Genomic DNA, 17,987 nt, shown 5'->3' with positions numbered 1-17,987 from the left:
CTGAGCAATAGTGTAGATTAGGAAATGACAAATCAGTAACAATAGCTCTTGTTGTGTTCCAATTGTATTTATTTCTTTTGCAACACCTAACACATTTTATTAGTTGAGTGTTAAAAATAAGATTTTTACAGTCACCTTAGATATAAAAAGATGCCACTATAAAAAAAATACAAAAGATTTTGCGATGAAATATTATTATTATTATTATTTTTTAATTCAGTGTCCAGAAAACAGCCAAAGATTTTATGAGTGCTTAGAGTTCATCATGCTGGTAGACATTGTACTCCTTTGCTGATATGAAACCATCGCCATCATGGTCATTCTTCTTAAATATATCAGCTAAGATTTCATCATGTGCTGAGGGGTGACGTTTTTTGCCATCTCTTGCAAATTCTTCTTTCAAATACTGGCTTATCTAGAAGAGAAGAAATAAAAAATCAACTGTTGTGGCTTTTATATCAGTCCTCAGCAGCTATCTATCTTTAAGAGCATTGTCATATATGTGTGAGTTACTGTGACTGCTGTGCAGATGTCTGAAGTTTCTCTCCTACCAAGCTTGGGACTATTAATATATTAAAGCAAATATGTACATCTCACTGTACAGTTTGTGTAAGTATACAGAAGCTTTACATGATGAACTGCAAGAGAGGTAACTAATGTTAATGCTGATAAAGTATATCCATAATTGTATAATCTATTCCAAATTAGTTATGCCACATTACCTCGAGTTCAGAGAGTTTCCTGTCACTGTCCTTGTCTATTTGATTAAATGCTTCAACACTGCGAGGTCCCTTATTTACTGCATAAAGTTCAATCTCAAAGATCAATGTTGCATTTGGTGGAATCTTGCCCTGTGCTATTAATAAAAGAAAGAACACATTTAAGAAATCAAACAAAATGTTCAGTGATCACACATATGGTAAATGCACATGTAAATTGTCTTATTTTTCCTACTACAAAAGACTATTAATATTCAGATTAAACTCTGGATTTAAATATTACACAGCTAGACAGGACGATTGTTCATGTTCTGGCAAAACAGAAGTGGCATGCATTGAGCAGGTAACTGTGTTACACAAATGACTTTAAGAGAGATTTACAAACAATATACTTCCCTAAAACAAAATTATATTGATCATATCAATTCAGGTACTTTTAAAAATGAAGATGTATATGATTTTGAGAAGAGTTTGTGTGTTGTGAAAAACAGCTATTTCTGAACTTCTCACTATTTCACATACTGTCTTATGATGGGGCTTATTGAGAGATAAATTCTATGATGTTTAACTTTATTTAATATTTGCAATGTGATTTAAAAGATTACTGTACTAGGCTGACACTCGTATGTATTTTCTTTCTGAAGAAACAAGCAGGTAATATCAGGTTTTACAAACTTACTATGAATTATATCTATGGTTAAAAGGGCATTATGCAAAATGGTGATTTGAATATGCATCTCACTAGAAAGAAGCAATAATGTGTAATTGAACTGATTCACCAAAAAAACAACAACAAAAAAAACAACAACAACAACAACAACAAAGAGAACTACTTGAATATTTTATCTGGTCTCTAGTAAAAAGATACCGAAACATGTTAGACACTATTATTCCTGTGTCAGAGCATTTGCCTATAAGCATAGATCATTGCATCATGCATCTAGCTAAAACAGGAACTGGAAGAGACAAGAATAAATTAATGAGGTCTGAAAGTAAAGCCAAAAAAGCATCTAGAAATTGTGCAGTGTAAAATTAAAATGTAAACATGCAAGCTGTTTCTATTCGTAGCCAAAGCTAGTGAGCATGACATTGTAACCTCAGAATTTTGACAGAATTTTGAGCTTGTGACCATCTTTCATAAACTTGTTTATAAGCACAAGGCAAACAAAACTATTACTTGCACTTCTCATCTAAAATATCTGTATAAAAAATGACAGGCTTCAGAGTTCAAAAGATTTTAATCTTACAAGCTTGAATGTGTAGAATTTTTAAATATATCTGAACATATGTCATGGTTTATATACTATCTACTAAATAAAGATACAGTACTAGAATTCAGTGCCTGTAGTTTACGAATATACATACCAACAAAAGAAAGACATGTAAAGATTTAGAAAGCCACATGCATCTTTTCTAATTCAAGATTAGGCAGGCATCTTCCCCAACATGCAGGAATACGCTGAGACAGAGGACAAGTATACTGTAGGAAAGCAGTATTTTCTTGAAGTGCTACCTAGAACAAACAACGCTAGTATTAGATTTAAAGAATGTATTTTTGTATCAGTGTTTTTCCTTATTGTTACAAGACTTTTTTATTAAACATTACACTCAAGGGACAACAAATTATTCCTACTAAACTTCATTGGCTAGAACAGAATTGTATCAAAGACAGAACCAGTGCACATGATTCTAACACAATACCATTGCCAAATAATTACTACACAGCAGGAGCTACCTTTTCAGAGAAACTACTACACCCAAGCCAGAGCTGAATTTAAGTTATCTGCAACTGAGTACTGACACTGCATAATGCTCTTACTTGAACATTTTTTTTAAATGGACTGCACACTTAAGCATCATAAATTCAAACCTGATTTCAGAGCAATAAAACAAAGCAAAGTCAAAATTCAGTATTTAAAATCTTTTTTTTTACCGTATCCTTGCTGTCCATATGCTAATGATGGAGGAATGATCACTTTCCGTTTTTCTCCAGGACACATATTCATCATAGCAATATCTAACCCTTTTATGACTTGTCCAACACCCAGAACGAACCATTTTGGATGACCTTCATTTTGTGTCCGACTATAAAAACAATTGTGAGTGGATAACAATTAATTTAGCATTTTTATTTTTTAAATGACTTTAAATTAGCAGTTGGTAAAAGCATGCATTAAATTATTTAAACGCAAGAACATTTAGAATGCAAGAATATCCTAAGTATTAATGCTATTTTTCTGCTACACTCACAATTTATTTAAGGTCAAATCTTGATATGTATAAATGGTAACCTCCATTTGAAATCACAGGACATGTAAAAAACTAACTTCTTACTAAAACCATTCAATCCTCCTGATGAGAGAGGCTGCATGAGAAGTGTTACTTCAGGAAGTCTGTGAGAGGAGAGCTGGGATGAATTCACTGCTGTGAACTGAGAACGACTTCAGCTGCTCACGATGGGATGGGATGGGACGGGATGGGACGGGAAGGAGCGTGCTACCGAGTGTTGGGGGAATGTGGAAACCTTGGCTACAGTGCTGTGTGCTCACCCGCTGCTCTGTTCACTTACAGCAGTGTCTGAGCCAGCTTCTGCTCAAAGGTGTCCCTCCTATGGGAGCTACACTGAGCTGTGAATGAGCAGCTCAAAAGTCAAAGGGCAGCACTAAATGTGTCAAAATTAGACACTCCAACAGGAAAAAAGTGTAAGTAAAATGGCAGTTAAATGTAGCATTATCCTCTATTGATTTTTTCTTAAATAATGCAAGGGAGGGGACGAATTAAGGTTGGGTAATAAACTAGGCCCATCAATGCCAGTCAGATCCGTGATATATGGGCAAGCAACGAGCCTGCCAAAGGCGGACTTCCCCTCCGCAGCTCTGCACAGCGAGTCCTGCCACTCTCGGCAGGATGCACCAACAAGAAAAGCAAGGCACTGTTAAAACTAAGACTAAAAATAAAACGAAGCTTCTGCACAACGGCTTCAGCAAAACGAGCAGAGACAGCCTGCTGACGGATGGACGGGACATGCACGCTCAAACAGCAAGATGGGTGCGAGGAGAGCCCGGCAGCCGCGCTGCCTGCACAGCGGCCTGGTGTGGGGCAGCCGCCACGCCAACCAGGCAGAAGCCTGTACTGACATTTCTGTCCAAAACGACTTATTTCCAGAAAACCACCACGCGCTGGTTTCAGAAATCCTTCAGCGCTCAGCTTAGGGGTAAAAAATAGAAAATAAAAAAGGCTTTGGGGGGGGGGGGGGGGGGGTAGGGAGGGTATTAATATCAGCAGACGCTGCCCCAGCTGCCCCACCTGCAGTAGAACTTGGAGCCGTCGCTGGCCAGGAAGCCGTCGTAGTGCGCGTTCAGCAGGTCCCCCTTCTTGCTCTTGGGGCTGCAGCTCTCGGGGAGGTGCAGCACCTCTATTTTAACCTCCTCCTCCGCCGCCGCGACACCCTCGGCCCGCGCCGGGGCCGGGGCCATGGCGAGGAGGCGCAGCAGCAGGATGGGGACCAGGATCATGTCGCGGCCCATCTCGCTCCGCGCAGGCCGCCGGCGTGGCACTGCTGCGGCGGGGCCGGCTGGCTGTGGGCGGGCCGGGCCGGCTCCCGGGGCCGGCCCCAGGAAGCGAGGGGGACGGCTGGGAGCGCCCGGGGGGGGTGCGCATGGGAGGCGCGGAGCGCCCCGCCGGCCGGGTGGCGCCGCCGGGGCCGCCGCCGTGCCGGGGCTGGGTTGAACCGAGCCGGGCCGAGCCGGGCCGGGCCGGGCCGAGCGGCTCCGCCTCCGCGCAGGGAGAAGCGGCGGGGACGGGAGGGGAGCTCCCATCCCCGCGGCGGCGGCGGCGGCGGCCGCGCTTTCCCCGCGGCGGCGCAGGAGGATGCGGGGCGGCGCGGGGCTGTGAGCGATGGAGGGGGCCCTGTACAAGTGGACCAACTACCTGGCGGGTAGGCGCCGCGGCCGGGGCCGGGGGCGGCTCGGGGCGGCCGGGCCTGCGGCGCGGCGGAGCCTGCGTGAGGGGCGCCGGGCTCCGGGCAGCCGGGGCCGGCGGGGGCTGCGGGCTGCGGGCTGACAGCCGGGTCGGGGGCTCTGCCGGGCGGCCCCCGGGCGGCCGCTGCCCCGTGCGGCTCGTTGCGGCTGTCGCATCTTTCCCCTCCATCTTATGCTTGCGGCGCGCAGCCCGGCCGGTGTCCCCACGTGCGGCTGAGGCGTCACGCAGGGCTCGGTCTTTAAATGTTGGGTGCTAAAGGCTTGCCGAGCCTGGGTTCTCTTGATTCGGCCTGGGATGGTCATTTTTTGGACTCTCTGCGACTGTATCCTAACCTGTGAAATACGCAAACAAAGTTTGGTTCTGGAGGACACGTTCTGGGTAAATGTGTTTTGTGAAGTGCTGTGGGCAGAAGCACACTAAAGGCCTGCGTTTGCTGTCAGAAGTGTTCGGTTCTCCCTCTGTCATAACAGAGTCGTCACCTCCCCCCGGAGACAGCAGTGGACAGGCTGTACTTCCAAGGGGAAGAAGATTCCTCTTCTGATGCTGTACTTGTGCCTGTAGAGCAGATCAGAGCCGGATCACATACTGTGCCTCACCAGGCCTCTTCAGTGGTTTTGGCAGTCTGTCCGTACCTTCTTTGCCCTCTTGGCCCTCTCGTCTGTGCTGTTTTTTTAAGTTCGGTGAATTCAGGTGTTGAATGCGGAGTGGTGTAAAACTCAGTTCTGAGCGTTTATAAAGTGCAGGCCCCACACTAGAAGGATTGTGTGCTTGTTTGGGATTGAAATGTACGTAGTTTTGTATTTTTCAGAGGAAATCCACATCCAGGTATACTGGCCTTCCAGTGAAAGGATTCCATACTTGTGCTGGAATTAAATAGCTGTTAGATTAGATGTTTTGGTCACTTCACAGTGAATGCGGGGAAATAACATAGTGGAAAAAAATGTGGCTAAGTATGAAAATGACTGCAAATTTCTTTTCAAAATAGAATGGTGTTTTTCACTTCCATTTTTGTGACCAGAAGTGATTCAGTGAAAGGTAAAAGGTCATGGGTAATGAACCTTTGTGGTGTTTGATAAAAACTTACATGCAGCTAACTTCTACTAAAAGTCAGCAGCCCTCCAATATACTGAACTGCAGAGCCCTTCCTTCCATGTGTGTTGCCCAGCTGACAGCATCTGCTCCAGTTGCCTTTGAAAATTATAGTGTCAGAAATACCCGAGAACTTTCTGAATATGAGGGAAACTTTTTTTTTTTTTAATAAAAAAAAAAGCATATCAGTGAATTTTTTTAAAGTTGTTATCAACTTTCTTGTTACTCCGGTACGTGTTTTTGTAGCCAAAAATAGGCTGTGGTATTTGTGGTACTATTTACAGTAGAAGCCAAGCAGCAAAGGAGCTTGTTATTGTTGCTTGTGGAAAACATTATTTAGTTTCCTCCTTCTTACTTAAATAATAGATGTTCATCTAAGGACTTGTGAAGGAATTTATTAAATATTTTGTTGAATACAGGAAACCGTATTTGCCCAAATTCAAGTAAGAAGTGGCTTTGTTCTTTTACTTGCTTCTGTGAGGTACTGAGGTCTTTTAAATCCCTTGCGGATGTTTTTTTCAAAGCCAGCATAATATGAGGCTGAATTAATCATCCATATAGGGTCCCTTTTTATCAGAATAACCCTGTTTAGAAAGGCATTGACATGGGCATGCACTTAGGAGATAAGGACAGTGCAGAGTCAATGTTTTGCAACACAACATAGCTTAAAAAAAACATGAGCGCGTTTCTGAGCTGCCTTTTACATGAGGGGGTCTTCCATACAGTCATTTTATGGCAGTTTGCATATTACTTTATTGTAAGTTGTACATATAACTTGAAATCTTTCCCATGGGCGCTGGGGTTCCTTGGTGTTTTTACTTTTTTTTTTCTTTCTTTTTTTTGTGAGAATGTGGATCTGCTTATTAATTACTCATCTGCATTTTGAATGATAAAGATGTTTACTATTATAGCTAACAAATAATATATAATAATAACTAAAAAAATAAAGTTTTGCATTATAATTTCCTTATCCTGGAACTCTGACATGATGTGATGTGGTCTGGTCCTGCACTTTCTGAATTAGTGTTAAAATTGGTAATGACTGCACGTGAGCAGTATGAAGCCTCTAGTGGATGACTGAGGAAGCCTCCGGTGTTAGAGCGCGGTGCTGCCGGGTGGCTGCTGCTTGCTCTCTCGGGATGACAGGATGGTGAACACCGCGGACCACACTGTCATATCACCAGATGTGTCGAGTTCTTGGCTGCACAGCTACTGCTGTTCTGAGCCATAAGCCAAGCAGGAAGGTATACGCTTGGTCTCCAGTTGTAAAATAGAGGGAGAGTCTGCTCCCATCGTCTAGCCGACCCAGGCTGTAACAGGCCTGAGCGCTTGCTATCTTCTACTGGAATGTTTTAGTTCTAGGTTGTTTTTAGAAACCAAGGTGCTTTGCTAGGCAAAAACATTAATATCTGGTAGTATTAAAAAATAGAGTACCCATCCACTGAGTGTTGAGCTTTATGAAATACCTGTAAAATAAATTAAGAGATAAATGATTGTCAAGGCCCTCTCTAATTAAAATAAATCAGCATTTCTACTTGGTGTAATGCTGCATAGAGCTCTCAAAGAGAGTTGCATGTGCATGTGTAAACTGCTCTCTTTTGTAAACATAATGAAGCCAGAGATCATTAAACAGTTTTGCTGATGTAAAGCTGGTGAAAACAGTAGTAGGGGAGCTGGTCCTCACAAGTGGACTCTTAGTAATATAAGCCATGTCTCAGTTCCCAGCACAATTCCTGCTGTTAAATTGTTGACAGTGGAGCTGGGCTACTTTCAGAGAAAACAGTATGTCAGTAGTTAAGTGTAAAATATAGACATTTTCACTGAAATACAGGAGGCAGAGAGAGGTGAATGAACAGAGCAGTTTGTGACGACAGTCATTTATTTCTGGGACTACAATCTAAAGGAAGTCTGCCTGAAAAATATATTTTAAAAAGGATTTTTCTTCAGAGGTATGTGATTTATCAGTCTTCAAAATGGGATTCCGTAGTGGCTATATTAAAATTTTATTTTGTGGTAGAATGGAATATAGCGAACACTGAAATACTGCCAACCTTTCATTTAAAATGAATGGGAATGAAATAGCTGTATAATACCGGTTTGATTGTAGAGCAGCTCTGGTCTTTGGTACTCAGATTCTTTACTTCCTGGTGTGTCATGGGAGTAGTGTGATGTTTGCATCTTTTGTAAAAGTTTTAGCAGCCAAAGAGCTGAATTTAATTTGAAATTCAGTAATTAGACTTTTTCCTGTTTTTGATCTTGCTAGGTTGGCAGCCTCGGTGGTTTGTTTTAGACAATGGGATATTGTCGTACTATGATTCACAAGATGATGTTTGCAAAGGCAGCAAAGGAAGTATAAAGATGGCTGTGTGTGAAATAAAAGGTAAGGATTATGTTTCTGCTAGAAGAAATTTTAGCTGTCAGGGAGACAAGATCACCAATTTTGCATCACAGACTTCTCTCTCTGTATTTGTGTATTCATAGTCCAATGTCATTGCTTCATAGTTTACAGATAATAATGAAAGTGAATTAGGAATTGAGGACAAAGAAAAATGTTTTTGACACTTGGAGCTCTTTTTTTGAGATTTGGAACTCATCATATTATATGAATATAATGGACTGTAAATGAAGTCCACCTCAGTTCTTGTTTCTAGGACTCTGTAAATATTGTCCTTGTAACAAAACTCTTCATTTTCCCGTATTTAGATTAGGGTTGGAGTATAAAAGTTACTACAGATTCATGCAGTGAATTCTTAATGCAGTAAGGGAACACCATTTTACTTGAGTGTAGCCATTGTTTGTTTAGTGTCTGTTATTCCTGCCTTTTCACTTGAGGGCATGGGCTTTCTGTTATTTGGCAGCAGCACATTGTGATTTACTGTATTACTGTGGTGTACTGTATTGCTAAATACTTTGATTTGTTTTTAATAAATAATTGTTACCAGATTGTATGTTGTTTGTTTGTTTGTTTGTTTTTCAAAGTTGTTCTTTTATTCTTCTCTATCATAAGTTCATGCAACAGACAACACCAGAATGGAGCTAATCATCCCAGGGGAACAGCATTTCTATATGAAAGCAGTTAATGCAGCTGAAAGGCAGAGGTGGCTGGTAGCACTGGGGAGTGCAAAAGCCTGTTTAGCAGATACTAGAACAAAAAAAGAAAAAGGTATGTGTGTTACCTTGAGCATGCACAAGCTAACCACTTTTTCAAATGTTTGTTTTCGGGTAATGATAGCGCAAATGTTGTGTTAGAAATTGAGTACTATTGTCTTTAAAATATGAACTGTAATTATTCCTAGTCATCTGTAATGTAAATTTCCCCATGATGTATGAACTGTGCTAGCAAATGATGCAAATCACCGTGTTACATAGTCTGCTTTTGACTTTATTTTGCTGATCATAGGCATTATCACTTCTGTGTTTTCTGTATTGCCTTTCCATTTTGGATTTCTGTGCTGTCTTCAGATTTGTCCTGCACTTCATATCTGTGTGGCATTCTAGGAATGTTGCTGTGACCATATGAAGTATCAAATTCACAGCTGCCATGAATATGAGTTCTGTTTATTTCAAAGAAACCTGTATCAGTTGCTATCAGTTCAGACTCCTTTCTCTTCTACCGATATGCATGTCTGACTAGGAGTCTAACAGTTAGAAGGACAGGGAGTTTAAACTCAAAGTCCATGGGGTTTAGATGTCTAATTCCCTGGACCCTTTTTGAGAAAATACATGCATCTTAGTTATATGCCTAATATATTTTTACAGACATTCCGGCGGTGATATTCTGAGTCTTTATTCTGTCCACGTTATAAAAAATCATGTAAAAATCATGTAAAACCAATCACATGCTTCATTGTTAAAATTCCTAAATGTATTCAGCCCTGTCTTCCTTGACAGTAAGGCATCTAGAATTTCAGTATATGGGCATTGTACAAGTTTCCTTTTACTGGAGAAAAAGAACACTAAAACACACTGGATGACATTACCTCCACTGAAGGAAGTCAATATAACCCATGAGAATATATATATTTTTTGAATGTCTTGATGTAACCATTTACCCACTCTAACAGGGATAAATTTCATCTACTGATTTTTTTCCTACATTAGGCTGTAGCTAAGAAAGATTGCAACTTTATCTTTTCTTGTTATATGCCTCTGTCATTGTGGTCATTAAAGTCGCATCAGTTATCAAAAAGTACAAACTCTGGTGTCTGCTTCAAGTATAGTGCTTGATTCATTGCAGAATCCATTTTTTCTCAAATTCAAGTGATAGCTTAAGCAAATTTTTAAATCAATATTTAAATTTACATGAGAAGTGCACTTAAAAAACTAGAATAAATAATAAATGATATGCCATAAATTGACATTTCCTTTATTTCTTATAGAAATAAGTGAGACCAATGAATCTCTTAAAACCAAAATGTCTGAACTTCGTCTCTACTGTGATCTTTTAATGCAGCAAGTTCATACAATACAAGAATTTGTTCACCATGATGAGACTCGTTCTCCTCCCAGCATTGAGGTATTGAATTTATAGAATGGCACTGGAGAACCTGATTACATAGTTCAACTAAAGTTTCTGCTGATATCTTATGCTTTTTTCCCTTCTTCTGAATGTTGGGAGTTTTTACTCAGATTTAAGTCAGATTTTGAGTGGTTGTGTGTACATAATGCTGTCATTGATTATAAGTGCACAAAGAACCTGTATGATTTAATTTTAACCATAAAATGTATTAGGAATCAATTGTGTTATTGAGTCATTTGGTTAAAAGGCCAGAAGAGCTGTCACATCTGCTATACATATATCTTGTTTCAGATCTCTGTTAGGTGCAGGGTGGTTGAAACTATCTTGCTTGTCCATTCTTTACTTCCTTTAGGAGAGTATTCCATTTTGTTGTTAGTGAGAGCTAGTGTTACAGGTATCGGAAACCTGCAAAGTTTCTCTGAATATACACAAATAAAAGTATTCTAGTATTTCTGTTTTTGAATGAGAGTTAATGCTGGTCCTCATTCTTTATACTCTTGAATAGTGTGTGGAAAATACTGTTGTCCACGTCACTAAAAGGTTGGTGGTTGAAGCCCACCCAGGGACAGGGCTGTTCTTCCCTGGGGTTACCTTATTGTGGCCTTCCAGTACCTAAAGGGGGCCTACAAGAAAGCAGAAGAGGGATTCCTAATCAGGGAGTGTACTGATAGGACAAGGAGTAATGGTTTTAAACTAAAGGCTTTAAAACTAATGGCTTTAAACTAGACTAGATTTAGATTAGATATTTGGAAGAAACTCTTTCATATGAGGGTGGTGAGGCACAGGAACAGGTTGCCCAGAGAAGCTGTGGATGTCCTATGCCTAGAAGTTCTCAAAGCCAGGTTGGATGGGGCTTTGAGCAACCTGGTCTAGGGGGGTCCATGGCAGGGGGTTGGAATTAGGTGATCTTTAAGGTCCTTTCCAATCCAAACTATTTTATGATTCTGTGACTTAGAGCAAAGTAAAGCAAGGTGTTGACACTTTGTCACAACAGAGAAAATGGCTGTCAGTTTGCAACAGCAAGGTGAAATTGGCCTGCAGAATTGTTGCGCTGGAGTGATAAAGCTGTTCACATGCCATTCTTTTATTTCACTGACCTTCTGATACCAGATAGCTATTCTGAGAAAAACTTGTATTTACAGTGAAAACATTATAGCATCATTGGCTGATACCCTAAAAAATTCATATGTCAGAAAGAAATTAGAGTGCTATCACATTTAGTTGCTTAATCGACCTCAATGTAAGTGTACATTTGATTAAGTAAGTGGGAAATGGAAGTTATCCCTAGTTCTTAGTAGTAAAGAGTGATAAAAATAAGTGTGTATGGGGGGAGGGGGGGGAATTCTTGCTTATGCTTGTGCTTTCATTTATTTTCAGAACATGAATGAAGCCTCTTCCTTGCTTAGTGCCACCTGTAATACATTTATCACAACGCTTGAAGAATGTGTGAAGATTGCTAATGCCAAATTTAAGCCAGAGATGTTCCAGCTGCCTCACCCTGATCCCTTGGTTTCTCCTGTGTCACCATCACCTGTCCAAATGGTTCAGACATTTTAAAATACTATTTTTTCTAAGTGTCATGTAGTTGGTTAGATGTGGGGAAGAATGGCAAAAGACTATAGTATTGCTTTGTGCTATTACATCAGCAAATGAAATCTTTACACTACCGTGATCAGTGCAGGTTCTAAATATTTTATAAATCAATACTTCTCTGTTACCAGTCTTCATTTGCTAGCGCTCACATAATCAGGGTAATTTGTCGCATGTGTCAAGACCCTGTTCTGAGATATCTCATAAACAAATGCGATTTAATTTTTCCTCAGTTAAACAGACAACTGCCTTGTGACTTGAAGCACTTCAGCAACATAGGTTATTTTTCAATGTATATAGTTCAAAAATGTTCATATTAATATAACATGCCCTTATTTATCGAAAAGGTCAATAATGGTAAAGATACTCGCATAACTCTTCATTACTAATTATTTCTTTTAGGAGGGCAGTGTACGTGAGATCATCTTAAATGTCTTACTGATAACATACATAGTTTCTAAGATAGGCTGTGTTGTAGGATTCTCTTGTGCGAGTCCCTTTCTTTGTACTTGGATATTATCCTTTTATCTTCCATTCCATCAAATAACATACAATTCTGTATGTCATTTGTATAACTTAATAACTTTCACACATAGAGATTTGGCAGTGATACCAGAAAAACTGCAAAGAATCAAGAGGCAGACTTTTGGCTTTATTGTGTAATGGAGAATTAAACTGGCTTTTGGTGGGGGAAAATACTTCAGCATTTCTATATCATGTCAATTGACAAATGGCTCTCTAACTAGATAGTATTCCGTGTAGTAAATTGCATGTCCTGTGTAAACGCTTTAAAACTTTTAATATTGGTAGCAATCCATCTATTTCCATATAGTTAGAACAGACTTCCCATTAAGAACAGTTATTTTTAATTTATATATATATAAAAAAGAGAGAGATTACCCACCCTCTTTGTAGAGGCTGTAAATAGAGTATAAATTAGTGTAAGTATGTATACTATTCTTGAAAGTAGCTTATGGCATTTTTTTTTTCTTTCTAGATGAAGCGTTCCATTAGCCACCCTGGTCCTTGTTATTCAGAAAGGTAATTTTCTTTTTCATTTTATTTTCTTAATTTCTTAAAACACCTCCCTGAACATTTCTTAAAACACCTCCCTGAACATTAAAAAAAAAAAGTATGAGAGAAATTTTTCACTTGGGAAAATAATAAAATGGCATAAATTGATCTAATTTTGAAAACAGGAGCAGATTATTGGTGTCAGTGGCAAATAATGGAGCTCATTGTGTCATAATGTCTCTCATACTTGCCCTATAAATATTTCTTCCTGCTAGAAACTTTATGCAAATGACTTCTTCTGCTGATTTCATAAAATTAGACATATGACTTACAATGCTGTATTCTTTCTGGGTCAGTCTTTCAGAGTTCTTGCATTACCGTTTTCTGCTTGCAAATGCTGTATTAGATTTTTATTTCAATTTTCAGGCATTGAAATTGTGAAAATCAAAATGTTCTGTTGGCTGTGTTATTTTTTTCTTAGTGAAAAACATTATTGATATTAACAAACTAAAAACCAGAATTATTTTAAAGTATATTAAGTTTGTGTGGGTTGTTACAGAATTTACTTACTAATATATCTTGTTTCATTTGTAGGAATAATCACTCTGTAAAAGAACCAATTTCATCCCTTTACCGATTATCACAGCGACGCAGAAGAACATACTCAGATACAGAATCTTACAGTGATAGTCCCCTGGAAGATTCTCAGAGTGAGTTTGGAAAAGGGATGGTTTTCTTTTCTATCTTTCTGTAGAATTTATTACCCTGTTTACAGCATATGTTTTAGTGCTGATATCAGTATAAGAAAAAAGAGTTGGTTGTAAGGTTGCAACATTATAAACCAAATCACTTGTGTAGATTTTTATGTAGCTGACTTTTTCTAGCTTTCACTCCTGTTGAAAAGGATCTTACAGCTGGAGCAGTTGTACTGAAATCAGTAGGACTGCTTGTAATCTAAAATGGAGACCCAACCAGAACAGGAGTGTTTGTACTAAGGACCTTGCATGAACATTATTTTGGTATGTGATGTGGTATACTGTTACTTGCTATCTGCTTGTTATTACTAAAAAAATTCGCCTTTCTTTGGTCTCTCTGAATAGGGGTGTGGTGGTTAATTTCCCCACAGTGCATTGCTGTAAGATCAGTCATTTCAGTGTCTGCTTGCCTGTTGTGGAGTGTAGCACTGTTCTGAAATAGTGCAGCCCTGGTAATAATAAATAAAAACAACCAAAAAAGTGATGAAATGATGTCATGTTCAGAATATTAGACCCTAATGGTTAGAGGGGCCTACTGAATGAGTTAGTATACAGTTCTGTCTTATTAAGTCTTGTATCTTACTCTCCTTTTGATTCCATCCTAATTTCTCTCAGGGAGACTTGACTTAACATGACTAATTCTTCTTGCCTAGTTCTGGTTTAGTCTTGCTTCCTTCTGGAGTTCCTAGTGCCTCATTTAGATTGAAAAACAAACAAACAAACAAACAAACAAAAAAAAAAACCTGGGGCCTATGCAGTGCTGAAAGTCCATGCGAGTCCAAAGAGGTACTAATGCTTTACACTATCACAGTGCAAGTATTTGCACTGCCACACCATCTTCTTGGTTCTCTGATGCTCATATACTGCAAGACAACCACCACTTCGAACTTACTCACCTGCCACCTGTTTAGGGTCTGCTAGCATCTATCCCAAGCTAGCATCTATCCCAAGCTAGCATCTATCCCAAGCTAGCATCTATCCCAAACTTAGTTTAGACCCTAGTCTGCATCTCACTGCCTAGGTAGTTGCAGGTCAGTCTTGCTTTCTGTAACCTAGGTCTGTTGTTAACATCTGGACCTTCTCCTGGGGTTGGTTACCCAGTCTGATTCTTTTCAGAATTGCTGAGAAGTCTTGTGTGTTTCTGCTAATACCCGACTTTTTTGGTTCCTTACTAGCTCTAGCTTCTAACTCACTTTCTCCCCCCCACCCCTCTTTTTTTTTTTTCCCTTTGTTAGAAACTCCCTCTACTACCTTTTTAGTTATCTTAGTTCATTCTCTTTCGTGCCAGGTAGCCTAGCAATACTGAACTTGCAGGAAGTCATCCATCTCATTTTGATAATAGAAAATATTTTAATCAAATGCTTATTGATTCATCAGTTTTTCTTCTTCAAAAAATTTTTCTGCATCATACAGAAATTGTCTGCACCTCACAGACAAATTTGTTGTTCATAATATAAAAATCATTGTCTAAAAGAAAAAAGTTACCACATTTATACTAACTGAAAATTCATTGTGTCCGTCATCCTTGGCCATGGTATTAATTGAAGTATTTTTGGAGAAGTCCAATAGGAAATAGCAAATAGAATAACTGACAGATTGGATGAGGGTTTTTTCACTGAAATTTAAATACTTTTTGATATCTTCATAGGATCTGCTCACTGTTCTAGAAGTGCTGTCAATGGAGATCTGGTGGTATCATCAACCATTCCTGAAGAAAATAGATCAGTATCAAAGGAAAGATCTGAACTGGAAGAGACTTTCTCATCCTTTTCTTCATGAAGAAATTGAAAGTATTCAATTTTCTATAAATAATGCTATGCAAAGGCTGCTGTAATTATACTGTTGTTATAGAAAGTAGTCATTTCCCTTTTTAGAAGGATTTCTCTGCACTTTATAGAATAACATAAAAACTATCTTTGAAGTGTATTTTATCTTTATATAGTTTATTTGCAAGAGTATTTTCCTAATATTTCACAGTTTGAATGTGCATTTTTTGGAACAAATGATGGTTTAACAGATAAGCATCTACATTTGTAAATGTTGCTCTTTTTAAAGTGTGAAGGTCTTACTGATACATTAGTAAATCTACAGGTTAAAAACTTTAGCAAAAAGGTTTCTTTTTTTTGGAGAAAATGCAATTTGTGCCATGGGCCTGCTGGTCATTTGTACAAGCAATCTGCCTGGAGCTATGATAGCCCTGCAGTGGCATTTTTTGCCTGTATAAGGGCTGTGGGACTGGCCACTAATAGGTCTACTCTAGCGGCTTAATGGTAATTGACATTGCCTTCTTTAAAAACACAAGGATATACATAATCCGGTCCTTATTTTTAGCCAATGAAAGTAGAAATATTTAGTGTATTTTTCTAAACAAATATATGAAAATAACTTAATATGAAGCATTTGTATCAAGCATTGGATATTTAATAATTTTTATTTATTTATTCTTTTTTGCATCAGAATTTTTTTACCTAATTTCACTACTAAAGATCTGAGGATCTACTAAAGGCTTCAAAATGTCCATAAATTGTTTTTGGGGTGTGTAGCATCACAAGTAACTAATGCAACATGGCTAAGATTTACTCTGCTCAGTTGAGATGTATTTTCAGGAAAGTATTATAGAAGTAAGAGATGAACCTATTAGACCATGAAGCTGCTGTTGAAATGGGTATTTGTGTCTATACATATTTTATTTATGACGTATTTATACAAGAGGAAGCTTGTGATTTGGTGACTTCTTTATATCATTTCAAGGTGGTATAAACCATGAGATGGATTCTGCTCTCAGTTACATCAATGTAAATTTGCATTTACTGTAAGTGAGATTGGATTCTGACTCTGAATAATTCATGAGTTATATGTAATAACAGTGCCTATTAGCACCTTGGTCCATAAGGTTGCTAGAGTTAGCATTGTAAACTTTGGGGGATTTTGTTTTTGGTATTAATTTAGGGATAAACTTGGTCTATAAAGTCTTAGCTGTAGAGCACTTTAAGCAAGCCATTTACTGTTTTTCATTTACACAATTCCTAAGTAAATGCACAGGGTTTTTTGCACTCAAGCACATACCAAAATCTGTTTTTATAAACAAGTCTTTAATTTGGTCTATCTTGTCTTCCTTTGGTGTATATGAATAATTCGGTGTTTGTGAAGCAGTGTGGAAAAGACAGATGGGCTTGGAATGGAAATTTTCATTATAAACTTCTGGTATGTTGATTCATCTAAATCAAAATAGGTCCAAGTGTTGAGGAAAATCATACAACCTGTTGCCTGTCTAGACTAACAGGTTTTAAACCATTATGTAGGGGTCAAATGGAGTTGAAGGTCTTATGTGAGTAAAGTTATTTATGGATACCAGCTCAGAGCTGTTATTTGTGCTCAGTTTTCATGCAACTAGCATTTGCATATCAGCCATACACATGCTTGTACATTTTTCCTGAAATTTTGCTTTAATGTATTCTGTATGACACTTAAGACAATTGTAAAAATAAGTATTAAAGATATGTTCAGAGAAGTAAACAACATATTGCTGAGTGTTTCATTGAATCATATACATTGTTTTAGAGCTGCTTATTGAAATTTCACTGAAGTTTCTTCCAGATTGTACAGAGTTAAGTCCATGCCACATTAACCGGTATCTATTTCTGGCTTCCAGCTACTACAGAAAAAATAGTTCGGACTCCACATTGTGCAAAAAAAGATCGATAAGACTGATTTGTGCATGTAGTTGTAAATTAGCATTTTAAATACTGATGATAAAATATTTGTAATAAGATTGGTTAGACACAGGTTGCAAGGCTTAGATTCCAGCACAATGGTTATATAATTACTTCAGTACCATGTTGGGTTTCTTTATGTGACTCAAGCTGTAATGATGTCTTAATATATATGCAACATGTTCTTGCTAAAGTTAGATCATCCTTTTTATCTACCTCTGCTAAACCCTATGACTAAAATCCTAAAATGTATTTAAAGAAAATCAGTGCAGATATGCCATCATGCTTCTGGTGTCAAGGATCTAAGAAGTAATTTTGGAAAATGATACTGTAGAAGAACCACAGTGGTCCATGTATGATAAGATTAGAAAACTCTATATGCCCTTTTCATTTTCAGGGTTAGGGCAGAGCTAATCAGTAATTGATAATTATACTGTTACTCTTTCTGGTGGAGAATAGGAGCTGAATGTCAACATAGGATATGTAATTGATGCTTCCAGTTTTGATCTCACTTGCTTCCGAAGAGCTCCCAGTGAAACCAAATTCATTTTTTAAAGCATTTATCACTTAAAGGATATAAGCATACTACATATACTTAGGCTAAAAG

The 17,987-nt window shown here is 38.5% G+C and overlaps 2 protein-coding genes across 5 annotated transcripts; one reads left to right on the top strand and one right to left on the bottom strand.

Annotated features, from left to right (window-relative positions):
* Positions 1-51: 51 nt before the first annotated feature.
* On the bottom strand, positions 52-4,537 carry FKBP7 (FKBP prolyl isomerase 7; the record flags this gene model as incomplete). 2 transcript variants are annotated; one of them, XR_014694321.1, is made up of 5 exons in its annotated part: positions 52-415; positions 723-856; positions 2,085-2,228; positions 2,653-2,804; positions 4,026-4,537. XR_014694321.1 is itself a non-coding variant. In XM_084523679.1 (4 exons), the coding sequence occupies 4 exons, from the start codon at positions 4,535-4,537 to the stop codon at positions 254-256; spliced, it is 960 nt and encodes a 319-aa protein (XP_084379805.1). In that variant the 3' UTR covers positions 52-253. The 2 variants fall into 2 exon arrangements, 1 of the variants encoding a protein (XP_084379805.1); XM_084523679.1 differs by lacking the exon at positions 2,085-2,228.
* On the top strand, positions 4,471-17,186 carry PLEKHA3 (pleckstrin homology domain containing A3). Of its 3 annotated transcripts, none has more exons than XM_084523680.1 (8): positions 4,471-4,656; positions 8,053-8,169; positions 8,797-8,952; positions 10,169-10,305; positions 11,686-11,850; positions 12,896-12,939; positions 13,507-13,622; positions 15,316-17,186. In XM_084523680.1, the coding sequence occupies exons 1-8, from the start codon at positions 4,617-4,619 to the stop codon at positions 15,444-15,446; spliced, it is 906 nt and encodes a 301-aa protein (XP_084379806.1). In that variant the 5' UTR covers positions 4,471-4,616; the 3' UTR covers positions 15,447-17,186. The 3 variants fall into 3 exon arrangements, with proteins under 3 accessions (XP_084379806.1, XP_084379808.1, XP_084379807.1); XM_084523682.1 differs by having other exon boundaries at positions 15,335-15,652; XM_084523681.1 differs by lacking the exon at positions 4,471-4,656 and having other exon boundaries at positions 8,769-8,952; positions 15,316-15,591.
* Positions 17,187-17,987: the final 801 nt, after the last annotated feature.

The sequence above is a fragment of the Aythya ferina genome (assembly GCF_964211825.1).
Source record: "Aythya ferina genome assembly, chromosome: 6".
Taxonomy (NCBI): domain Eukaryota; kingdom Metazoa; phylum Chordata; class Aves; order Anseriformes; family Anatidae; genus Aythya; species Aythya ferina.
The sequence above is the reverse complement of the archived record's forward strand: the minus strand, read 5'-3'. Positions and strand labels throughout refer to the sequence as shown.